We start from the raw sequence: 12,652 nt of genomic DNA on the forward strand, positions 1-12,652 counted from the left end.
TACTTTATAAGTGGGAAGACTAACTCTTACATCACTACTGGAATCATTAAGTTAAAGTCTAAGAGATTGTATTATAGAGAATTCTGAAAGTGAGAAAACAAAATTAGCCAAATTTTGAATCTCTATGATCCAAGAATTACTATCCCCTATTCTGGCGAATTCTGTTAGACCTTCCTTTGATTTTCAGTACATGAAGTCAAATGGTCTAAATGATGGGAGCCAATGGGAATCTTCTCAGGATAAATTATTTTCCTAACATAAAGTCATCTTCCTATAAATGCATAATTACTTGTTCAGGAAGCTATCTTATTTGGCTTTCCTTAATGTTGGTCTATAACTTAAGAGATTAAAAGTGACCAAGTCTACTTTCTAAACCAAAAATTAAAATGTATCTTCTTTAATCCAGCCAAATCAATACCATTACAAAAAAAACAATCTTCTGAATGCAATTTGTGAAAAAGTACTAATATTTAATGCCAAAAAAAACCCCAACCAAACTCACTGCTATTGAGTTGATACAAGCTCACAGCAACCTTATAAGACAAAGTAGAACTGCCCCTATAAGTTTCCGAGGTAGTGATTGTTTACAGAGTAAACCCTATCCCAATCACCCCTTTCTTGGGGTTGCACTACTAACCAATGAATGCACAGTGAGGGTAGTACTGCTACCACCTACGCAACACACTCACAGTAGCTACAGCTGTTTTATTTTTATGCAATTTTGGGGGGATGGGGAGTCCTATCCTCCTCCTGCAGAGTGGCTGGTGGTTTTGAACTGCTGACCTTAGAATTGGTGGCCCAACTTGTAACCACACCAGGGCACCTACTACTTAATAATTGCATATTATGCAATTACAATATAGCACACCAAAAAAAGTACTACTAAATACTACTACTAATAAAAGCACACCTAAAAAAAGAACACTAATCAGTATACTTCCAAATTTCATAATTTATGACAGACAGTAAAGATAAAATTAATGGCAGTAGAATTTTAAAGCTATGTCTTTCTAAAATATCCAAGTTTAAAGTACCATCATATACACTTGCATTATGTATTTTTCCAGCTCTCCAATGAGCTCCACCCTCAATTATTGCACTGTTTTCCCTATCATTTTAAAACATAAACACAACAATAATTTCCACATACCTTAAAGTTTTCAGACTGCAAATGGCCTTGAATTGTACGATAGGTAGCATTGAGGTCTGAAAATATCTGGCATAACTTTGTTTCAAAACTGAAATTCAAATAGCATACTCTTTAAAAGCAATGTGTTGAACAGTCCCACACCCGTTTAACGTGCTAGCCAATGAAGACCCTCAAACTTGAAAGTATTTATAAAAATAATTTTTGTAAAAATCAATAAATTTCAAACTACAGCTGAATTGCTTTAGCTCTATTATTCAGAATTTTTCTCCTGCCAAATCTTGAGTTCTGCTGTTTTATAAAATTTAAAGCAACTTACCCAAGAAAAAGAAACTAAAGGTAAAGTTAAAGTGCTAAGACTAGGTCCAAGTCTCCAAATTGCCTTTTAGAACACTAGACATTAATCTCCCTGAGGCTTACTTATATATTGTGCATAAAAGGAGAACCAAGTTACAGTTAGCATACTAATTACAATATAGCAACATAAATCCTTATAAGAGACTACAGATCCTATCATTTTAGATCATTAGTTTCTTCCCTGTGTTTGTCATTATTTCTACCACTTAATTGTTACAAAAGTAAACATACAATCTAAATGAAATTATTTCTTAATTTCATCTCTTTGTTTCATTCTAGAAACCGACAAGAAATGAAAACTTTCAAATAGTTTTAATAATTTAGCTTAGATTACCTAGTTCAATGGATACAATCAAATCGTACAAACAATGAAGAAATTCAAATGATATTATGGGAGAAAGGTGTCTATTAACAAAACAACCCTGTTTCTGAATTCCTTATCTTCTATTTCAGGAATAGTTTAACTCATATACTTACAATTTTCTATAATAGGAAGCATTGGCAACTTTGGCTGAGGAGTTGTATAAAACATCAGAAACCAAATATAACCTGGCAATCTGTAATTGAGAAATGATACAAAGCACATTAAAAATTGTAGCATACTTGAACTACACAGCATTAACCAAATTTACACAAAGCACCTACACTAAGATATTTATACTTTTATTCATTATTGTCAAATATTGGAAGCCACTAAGATGTCCTTTAACAAGTGAAGGGATAAGCAAACTGGCACATCCATGCAATGGCGTATTATGCAGCAACAAAATCAAATTAGCTATCAAGTGACAAAAAGACAGAGGTGCTTTAAATGCATACCACTAAGTAAAAGAAGCAACATGGGATGTGATTCTAACTATATGAAATTCTGGAAAAGACAGTGGTTGCCAGGGAGTCAGGGAGATGAACAGGGGAGCACAAAGCATCTTAAGCACAGTGCAACTAGTCTGTACAGTACCCGAGTGGTAGCTACAAGATATTAAGAGACTTGTCAAACCCACAGAACTGCACAACAGAGTAAATCTGAATGTAAACTATTGGCGTTAATTAATAATAGCATCGTCAGTATCAGGCTCATCGATTGTAATAAATGTTCCACACTAACTCAAAATGTTAAGAAAAATAGTGAGGGGGTTAGGCTGATGTTTATAATGGGAACTCTGTCCTTTATTTTCTGTAGCCCTAAAACTACCCTTGGAAAAAAAAAACTCTTTTAAAAATCATTAGTCACTATCTAGAAAAGTTCTGTAGTATCATTTCTTGGAATCAGGGGCAGAAATCTGCTTTTCTGCACTTTATAATTACAGCTGTGGTAAAGTGAAGTTACGGTTTTCTCCCCATGTTTCTGTAACTCCCACCTAATGACAGGGTGCGAGCACTGTGGTATTCTACGCACATAGAATACCAAGGGAGGGGGACTGTCAGTTTTAGCTGCCATTGCCTACATTGAGATCAGAGGCCAAGGTAAGGAAGGAGACCGTGCAACTGAACAAAGAAGCAGGTTGACTTCTGGGTCCAGAGAGGCAGAGGCCAAGGGACCACATGGCCGAGAGGCTGAGAATTAGAGAGAAACTTGGTTTATGGCTGAGGAGAAGTGTTGCTGGGGACCAATGACTCTATCCTTAATATTTTCTGTTCCGGCTTGTAGTAAATCTGTTAAAGTCCCTAATACACTTCTTTAATGAAAAGCATCGTCTGTGAGTTCTGTGCATCCACTGCATTGAGTTAATCAAACTGTGCAGAAACGCAGTGTCGTAAGAGGTATGGTGAGTGACAGAACCAAGCAGAGAAAGAGAGTGGAGGCAGTCTGACAGCTGCCTCATTCCAACAGGCATGGTGAAGAGATGGACTTCTACTGCAACACAGTAGATACGACTTGACACAAACCTGACACAAGCACTAATTATAAAAGTAAGAAAATACATCACCACAACCATGATAAAAATTTTAACTCAGACACTTCAACTTGTTGATAAATGGTAAAACAATAAACATAAATGTTTCTCAGGTAGAAGGAAAATAAGACCACACAAGAAAATTTGCTACCAATCAAGTTCTTCAAGCAAAAATGCAAATCACTTCCAATACAAAAAGAATCCACCAACCGTTTCATCTTTAATCATTCATAAAGAAAAATTATTCTCATACCTTTTTAGGAAGGGGTGTCTTTAAGATGGACAATGACTCCGTAATGCAATCCACTATTTCTTCAGCAGCTTCGGCATTATTTAGACAGAAAACCATCGCGTCCCCAATATCATTCTTCCTTGGAGTTAGTCCTCGTAAGATTTCTTCTAATTTATCCCTCTGTCTGAATACAATTATTTAAACTTGGCATCAGTTTCTCCCAAACTATATTTTAGACTCCACAGAGGATATGAATAAACCCTTTCTAAAAAGATCTACAAATAGTCACATGAAATAAATTAAACACATGAAAAAATTTTGGATGTTTTTCTCACCACCCTGACACGAAAAAAAATCTACTGGCTGGTCAACTACCACATAGAAATTCCCTATTAGAAAGAGTAGGGGGAAAATCCAAAATCACAAAAAAAGGGCCAGGTTTACTGGTCTGACAGAGCCTAGTGGAAACTCAAGACTATAGGCCTTAGACATCCTTTAAGCATAGAACTGAACTGACAGGAAGTGACCAGCTCTCAGCCAGCCAACAGACAAATGTCTAAGGTGAACAATGACACTTGCAAAGCACCCGCTCCACAAAATACTCAACCAAGGAGGATTGCTTTGGCTCAAGGACGGCGCTCAGAGCAAAAAGGCAGGAAAGGAAGACTGGAGTCAAGAAGTACAGCCACAGGTGGGATGAGAGGTGGCGTCATATTGTAAGGTTTGCAATCAATTATATGAAAGAAAATGTTATGGCTTGTTAAATGGAAAACTGACTTGCTCTCTAAACCAATTAACAATAATAAGTGTTTTGTTTTATTTTTAAAAGATCACTACTTTTAGCAGTAAGGAGAAGTTCATGGTCAACTGCAGTTTTACTTTGCCAAGATGCTTGCTTAAAATTATATGACAGGATGAACAATGTTATCAGTTTTAAAATTTTAAGTGGAAAAGGAAAACATCCCTAGAAAGACTAATTTTTCTTTTAATCATTTTACTGAGGGCTCTTATAGCTCTTATCACAATCCATGAATTCATCCATTGTGTCAAGCACATTTGTACATGTGTTGCCATCATCATTTTCAAAACATTTTCTTTGATGAGCCCTTGGTATCAGCTTATTTCTCCCCCTCCCCATCCTCTCATGAACCCTTGATAAATATAAATAATTTTTTCATGAAAAACCGCAGTTTTATGTCAGGGACTTCTCTGAATACATCATAGAAAGGGGGTTAAAAACTTACTCTTCCTTGAGTGCTCCCTTTTTACTAGGTTCCTCCACAGATGCTTCCGTCTCTTGCTCTTCGGACATCCCATGCAAGTATGGATTTAATGGTGGTGGTCTCCAAAAAGATCCATTTTTGAACATACGAAAATCTTCTGTTCTCCACTTAATTGGAGAATCTCCCTAATCAAAGTCCAGAAAATTACTAAAAAGGTCTATCAAATCAGAGTCAAAATTAACAAAGTAATTGATTTTACTTGCCTGCAGAATAGAATAAAGCTTCCACCTATAATAAACATGAGCTGGAGTCTGGTTTTCAAATAAGAACCTAAAACAAAAGAGACCATATTAAACTAAACATCCCATTCTTTAATAACGAGCTTTCCTGAAGTAAATTTAAACAAGAGAATTTTGCCTTTCTTCTAAATAAAACAGAAAATGAGGCTCCCAAGAGAAATCCATACCCACTACTGCTGGTCCTGCCTCCACCCCAGGCCCTCAGTGACTGACTCTAACGCTCTGAAAGACATCACACACACTGCTGTGAGCCTTACAATCAATTGTGAGCAAGACTGTTGGATCTGTGTGTCTGGCAATGATTTTTCTCAAACCTCAACTTCAAAGTGGTGTTTCTACACTACTTAAATTAAAAAATATTATAACTTCTTAGACACCATTCAGAAGATAAGCATTTTTCTTTAAACTTCATTTGGTTTCAAATATCTCCTAAGAGGTAAGTATAACGAAAAGGTTTTTCCCTTCTAAACAATGATGAAAGCATTGCATGTAACTCACTGATTACGAACAGATCTTATGGAAGATCAACCCGAACAGTTTTTAGTCTAATTAAAGTGCTTTCATATTATAACAGAAAGAACCCCACACATTATATGGCATTTTCTTTAGAGATATTTTTTAATCTCAGAGAATTAAAAGTAGTTTTAACATGCACACCTGAACATAGGGTTGTTGATTTCTCTGTTCATAATCATAGCTTCAAACATTGGCCCTTCACGAACAACAAACTCTATCATCCGATGTATCAGGGCGAGTAAATTCCTACAACAACAACACAGTTAAAGAAAATGGATTCAGACCTACCACTATGTAAAACTACAATTGACCTAAATTACTATCATTGTGCGGGAAACCATTATTTTGCTGACTAATAAAGAATTTTAAACAGCAAAGTAACCTGGAGCACGTGTTAAAGCCTTGTGCATGAAGAGGGTGGTGCAGTGGGGACAAGGAATGGGAAGGAAAGGGAGGCTGCGAAACCACAACATAGCCTGATGGTAACAAAGATTTACTGTTCTAAATGGTTGTTTTCCAAATGCAAAACATTAAATTATGAATTACAACTAATTGGAAAGCAATAAATATATAAAATCAGTCCCTTATAGCTTACATGTTATCATAGCCATCTAAAAGCTTATACACTGTTTGTTTTAAAAGAAAAGATTTCTTAAACAAGCAGTTCTGTGGTGGTAATGAAATGTTACAACCATGTCTACAACTTATAAAACTGCAGAACTGTTGAACATGTTTAAGGCCTGATTTAATTTAAAAAATCCATCTCATGCCTGTTATTTTAGTCCACGTATACCAGATAGAGTTTTGATTGAATCTGACCTTTAATGAGGCAACATCCCTTTGGATCACACTTCCAACTAGTTCATACAATTCATGAAATGTACAATCCAGTCTATGTACTAATTATGAATCAATGAAGTAATGATAGTGGCAAAGCCTTAAATGCAATCTACTCTGTCCAAAAATACTCCCCATTTTCCATAACAACTACTTTCTAATTATTCAGCCAAAAACAAACATTTCTAGTCTGTAATCATTTTATTGGCTGGGCTCACAGGAAGTCTTGGATTTTTAAAATCTGAAGCTGGGTTCAACAATCATGTGATACCTCATTAGACTCCAAACACACTTTTCGACAGATTTTGTTACTAGGCAAAAATGCCCGCTGTTAGCTGCTTTTGATTTCTTATTTCCCCAGTCCCCCAGCAGAGCTGGCAACTAAGTGGGAAGAGCAAAAGGCTATTGGCTCCTGGTACAAGGCACACACCAAATCACACCTTTGCATTCCCAGCTCAAATCAAGTTCATAGAACTGCTAAAATATACAGTTATAGAACAAAACATTTTTCATTTGGCTGTATAATGCCCTGCTTCAGAGTACATAAATAATAATTTTATCTTATGGTGGTTGTAGTTATTTTCTCCATTTTCAAACAAACCTACTTAAAAGTGGACACTAGACTCTCTACATAGTGAACAAGTTAATTTAAACTTAAAGGTCATAAATTATGGCCATTAATATCTTTACTAAAGGAAAGCTACACAGCTAACTCTATTACTTCAACATCAAGATGTCAAAAGATGAAGTTATCTCTTCATTTTAACCTAAAAATGATTCTTCTTTTACAGAAGTATTAAATGCTCTGCAAACATGCAGTTCTTGATATCCCAATAATATAGTCTCAACTTCTACATAATTAATAACATTATTTAGAAGATGATGTAAGATAATGATTAGGTTCCCAGGTTCCTACTAATGAGTCAAATTAAAGCTAAGGGGAATTTTATGTGATTATCATAATAGATGAAACCAATTACTAGATAAGCAAATGCTATCCATCCAGAAACGTGTGGGAATTAAATCAAAAGCAACTTGACATCAGCATTAAAGATAGATGAAAAATGGTTTAGCTAGTTTAAAATAAAGAATTTATACTAATGGTGAGTCAAGATTTTACAGTAAAATGTATATTCAAAACTAAAATTTATTTATAAATAAGCTGAGTCACATGTAAAACTAATGCTGGATATATCCTTTTTGAATGCTGTAAAAATATTGTCCAATGACTGAATTATCAGTTGGAAAAAAAACACCACTAGTTTTAAATAGGCTTGTAACTTATCTATTTTTAGAAACATAAATTTTTAAAAGCTTTAAAATGACTTATTTAAAATCAGAATCTGACAATTAGTTGTCACTGAATTGAATTTAAAATTATTAAATTCATAATCACACTCCTTTCCCCTAAATATTGTGTTTAATTTCTTACTTTAAAAAAACAGTGGCTGTTTTATATCAGAATTAAACAGTGTAGTACAAAAAGGTGATATATTTTAAAGTGCATTTATTTTAAAATGATAAACTTATTCTGGGCAACAAAAAAAAGTCTCTCAAGTTATAATAAAACCACATTTATTGGAGTTGATCGTACCAATGTCTGGTCAAAAACTGTATACTTTCCCAATTCATCCCATGATGTTTTCCTGGTCCCCCGCTGCCGCAGACAGTTCAGCTGGTGTTGCTCACCAAGGCCAATGTCAAAGAGAATTTGGTCGTCTTTTGTGTTCATTTATTACTCAACCAATGTTGTGTTCTTGTGTTTGGGAAAAGGTCTAGCTTGACTGAGCAAGAGTATACCTAGAGGAATTCTTCTGCATGTTAAAAAATTTTTAAAAGAAAATTTTAAAAAAGCCCACATGTCTTTGTCACTGGGAAAATAATGTTTGCAGGATGTCCAGTGTTCATGAAAATTATCAAACTTTCTTCTTCATGTCAATTAGGACAAAAACAAAGCTGTGTCTTCAGTAAGGGAAGCTGACAGGGTAACTGTTCATTATTCAAAACCAAGAAAAACTAACAGGTTGGGACAAACTGCAGCACTATCTAGAATTAAAATACATTTAACACACCTATCTCCCCATCAGAAGTCTATTAATTGAATAGAAATTCCACATTAAATCTATTAAATACATTCTAATGCTAAAGGTATAAAATTCTCTACATTGTCAAAAATAAAAACAAAAAGCTTATGACGAAGCTGCAGAGCATAATAGTTTGTTCAATTTCACTTTCCCCCCAAAAAGTACTGGGAAGAAACCATTGCTCAGTCAAGATATTCCCTTTTCCTCAACACCACTTATTTTAATTCAGAAGGGGATATTGTCTATATTTAGATCAGTAATAATAAAGAAAAACATGTACCTTTCTGTTGGGATAACCACTTTGACTATGGCTTGCGACAGAGTCTGTATATGAAGTCACATCAGATAATAAACATAGAATATGTGAGTATTGTTAACAAGTAACAAGCAAAAATATACATATGCATTGAAAATACTACACATCTAATCACAAGTTTTGCAGGCAATCACTGCACTTGAAGTAATTATACACTAAGCAATTACATAAATGCAGATGGAGGTGTTCAGTGAACAATAAATGTTCACCAAATGCAAAGAATCAGAACATTCCTGACAGAATGCACATCAATGCACTGAAATAGGTACTACACTGAGAATTATCAGATAAAGATTTTAAGTTGTGAAATAATTAACTGTTTGTCTCTCACCACACAGTTCTCTACTTTGTTCCCAAGCCTTTAAAACCAGCCCTGTCATTTTAAGTGTAATTAATTCATAACAGAACCAACAAAGTCTTGCAACTTGAAATTAAGTTGGCTTTATGTTTAATGAAAAGAAAATACCTTTGTTCTTACTACAGTAGGTAGCTATTTAAAAATTTTTTTAAAAACCCACAGGCTCTGAAATACTCTAATACCTCAGATCTTGAGCACTTAGCTAACTGTCACGGGAACAATTCAACTATTTAGGAAATGTTCCTAATTGAGAAGTCACTTAACCAAATATAATCACTTTCTCAGAACAAAGTACATTTAGATATTGCACTTAAGCAAACCTGGATACAACAGTGAAGGAAAAACAAACAAACAAAAACCTTAGCAAGTGGTCAAAAAAGGAATGGTAGCCACAAATAAGATTCAATATAGGGATTCCATGGGCTAAGGCAGGGAACACATCTAGTTAAATCCTTCATAAGAGTTGTCAAACAATTACACACGTATTTCCTATGAAATTGTTGAAAAGAAATACTACCAGACTTAGTATTTACAATAAGAAGCAGCCCTATGTACATTTATTTAATTACCTTCTCAAAATCCTCCTTGTTTTTAGGTGGCGGTAACATGGGAGCATTGGGGTTCTTTAATCGCTCTCTAGGCTGCGCATTAAAAGGCAGTCCTGACGGGGGTGGGGGAAGGGTGTGTTCCATCAAGGACGGTGGAATGTAAATTGGATGTGGAGGAATAGGCACAGCTTTACCCCAACCTAATTTCATTTCAAAAGACATAATCATCTTTCCTGCAATAAAGAAAACAAAGGTCACTTTGACAACCCTGCAAAAGAAAATTTTTGAATGTTTGGTAAAAGAATTTTCATTTTCAGTCTTAGCATTTCTTATCCATTCCCTCCCACCCCCGCCCCGCCAAAATTGTACAAGCTTTCCAGACCCAAATTTTGTCTGAATTCTATACATCGCTCAAAGTTCTTACCATTTAAGTTTTTTAAAGCTCTTTCGGCATCTCTTCTATTCATAAAGGCCACAAAGCCACAGTTTCTCTCTCTTGCTCGTTCTTCGTCAGTTCTGGGCCACATAATTTTGACACTGGCTAATGGTCCAAATCTTCCAAATTCCTGGCAAAGCATTTCTTCATTCATCTGTAAGACGGTATTAGAGAATTTTTTGTATGTAAAAAGAAAAACAAAATTATGCCCACAGAAAGCAAAAAAAAAACTTTTGCAAATTGAAACAAACCAAAAAATAACTATGTATTAAATAGCTTCAACTTTCTATTCAAGTACTAAGAACTACACAAGCTTTTAAAAAAAAATCCTATCCTTATAACAATTGTTTTACTTTGAGAGTGACCAAGGTTGGGAAGGTTGGAAAAAACAAAACTTCATTTCTCCTTTGCCTTTCTACTTTTCTGCTTTCAAGATTCTAGGTCTGTCTAATAAATAAGCTGTTCTACAGCCGTGGATGGTTTAGTGATTTAGTAGCCATATCAGACAGGATTGGCTGGCACATTTAATTCAAAAAGACAATGTGCTAGTGAAAGAAAAAAAGGAATCTGGTCACTTTTTATTTTCAAGCGCCCAACTCCCAGCATAATCCAAAAGAGAAAATCTATAAAGAGTAAATATGCAAAAATCTATATATATTTTTTCAGAGAATATTATATACAACATAGCCTGATTTCATAAACACAATTAAAACAAAATAAGCATTTAAAAAAGCACTGCAAATTCAGAGTCGATAAATAAGAAGAAGAAGATTTTAAGAAACTGTAGCAAGATAATTTGGCCCATACCCATTTAGGATGAAGTTGGTTAAATAATTTTAGAAGCTATGTATTTCCACTAACTCTCGTTTTTTATAATTGACTGATAAAGCAGTTTTCTTCCAAAAGTAAGTATTGCCCAAACCTCATTATTTTTTCTAATACTACCTGTGGATTAATGTTTCCAAGGTATAAATTAGTGGTGCTTGGGTCTCCTACATCATGTGAGCCAGGTGCATAATCATCAAGAACTAGAATAAAAATCAGGGGGGAAAAATTATAACCTGCAAACTTAAAGTCTGGACAATTGTTGTAAATTAAGAAAGCAAAAAACTGTATTACCACCAGATGATCTATTTCTTCTTGAAGGCGCATCCACTTTAAAAGGACAAGAAAACATTACTTAGTCTCTGGAACAATTAATCACAAATACAAATATTAAAATGTCACTTACTAGAACGACGCTGACCATCAGAATCTGACTGAGGTGGTTCAAATCGACTTAATCTGCCTTTTGTCTTATGTCTTTCATCACGCTCTTCTTGAATTCTGTTGAAAATATTGGAAATCACTGACAGGGAACCACACCTGCTATTTTGCATACAGTAAAAAAAGAACTGATCCAGCTACTTCCCTCAAATAACCTGAAATGTGAGTAATCAAATGCCAGTATTAACAACATCCTACGGAACCCTCAACTATAACACAGCAAAAAGTAAATTCCTCATGTATCATATTAAAATGAAATAGAAAGCCAATTTTTAAAGCAACAAAGAAATTTGTATTAAAACTACAATATTTATTAGTTGGCCTCATCTGCCCAGTGAGTACATGGTTTCCAATGCCAACACAGGACTCCGGACAACAGATAAATTAACTGAATTGAATCATAATGCTAACAACCTAGGAGCTGAATTTTGAAGGTTAATTCCGCTTCAAAACATATCCAACAAAGTACCACTATCCTATCTAAAAGAACCTTATGTCAAACTGGTTAGTAATACCTGATCAATCACCACACGACATTCTTTATACCTGCATCTCCATCAGCTCATGCATACGGTAGTGCTCTCCACCCTATAAAACTTACTGTTTTAATTCTTCTTTGAAGAGTTCCAAATTGCTTTTTTTCTTTTCTTTCTCCCCTTTCTTCAGTGGCTAAAGGATATGACAGTTATACATTGCACAAAACAGTTCAATAATTAAATCACAAAAGTGGTCTTATTTTAGTGCGATTTTTACGTTCTCATTTTTTTTTTAGTTTTTTTTTATGTTCTCATTCTTAAGGGAAAATAAATGTCTACTATCACTAAGCTTTCCTTTCTGCCTCTCCAAAATAACAACGGATACTATCTTCAAAATGACAATTAGCAATGTTCAAGTGAAGGATCCAGTCAGGCATCCCTCAAAGCCTGTAATACTTAGATCCTAAATAGCCTGTGGGTCTGTCTGTGTGTGAACAAAGTTAATAACCATCAAGTAACTGAAATGCCATGGAAGTGAACAACTACCAAAATTATACACTCTTCAAAAGCAATCACTTTAAAATGATAGGAGTTCTGGAAAATCTTTCGACTCCCTCTTAGAAACGTTTTTCAGAGTTCCAGAACAATTCCATGGGGCCAAG

At 34.8% G+C, this 12,652-nt stretch overlaps 1 protein-coding gene and 1 non-coding gene across 3 annotated transcripts in view; one reads left to right on the forward strand and one right to left on the reverse strand.

The window, feature by feature from the left end:
* Positions 1-12,652, reverse strand: part of U2SURP (U2 snRNP associated SURP domain containing) — a 58,007-nt gene that overhangs the window by 31,666 nt on the left and 13,689 nt on the right. The window contains exons 7-19 of one of the 2 annotated variants that reach the window (XM_075546798.1): positions 12,116-12,183; positions 11,480-11,574; positions 11,371-11,403; positions 11,194-11,276; positions 10,237-10,402; positions 9,834-10,045; positions 8,871-8,914; positions 5,811-5,915; positions 5,118-5,184; positions 4,876-5,039; positions 3,653-3,815; positions 1,982-2,061; positions 1,151-1,238 (exon numbers count right to left, since the gene is read on the reverse strand). In XM_075546798.1, coding sequence (XP_075402913.1) covers positions 1,151-1,238; positions 1,982-2,061; positions 3,653-3,815; positions 4,876-5,039; positions 5,118-5,184; positions 5,811-5,915; positions 8,871-8,914; positions 9,834-10,045; positions 10,237-10,402; positions 11,194-11,276; positions 11,371-11,403; positions 11,480-11,574; positions 12,116-12,183 — 1,368 coding nt within the window. Of the gene's footprint in view, positions 1-1,150; positions 1,239-1,981; positions 2,062-3,652; positions 3,816-4,875; positions 5,040-5,117; positions 5,185-5,810; positions 5,916-8,870; positions 8,915-9,833; positions 10,046-10,236; positions 10,403-11,193; positions 11,277-11,367; positions 11,404-11,479; positions 11,575-12,115; positions 12,184-12,652 lie in introns of both variants that reach the window. The other variant, XM_075546796.1, reaches the window with a different exon arrangement.
* LOC142447772 (U4atac minor spliceosomal RNA) lies at positions 607-730 on the forward strand. Its single transcript, XR_012784424.1, has one exon. It is a non-coding gene; the product is annotated as a U4atac minor spliceosomal RNA (small nuclear RNA).

This window comes from Tenrec ecaudatus, chromosome 4, assembly GCF_050624435.1.
Source record: "Tenrec ecaudatus isolate mTenEca1 chromosome 4, mTenEca1.hap1, whole genome shotgun sequence".
Classification (NCBI taxonomy): Eukaryota; Metazoa; Chordata; class Mammalia; order Afrosoricida; family Tenrecidae; genus Tenrec; species Tenrec ecaudatus.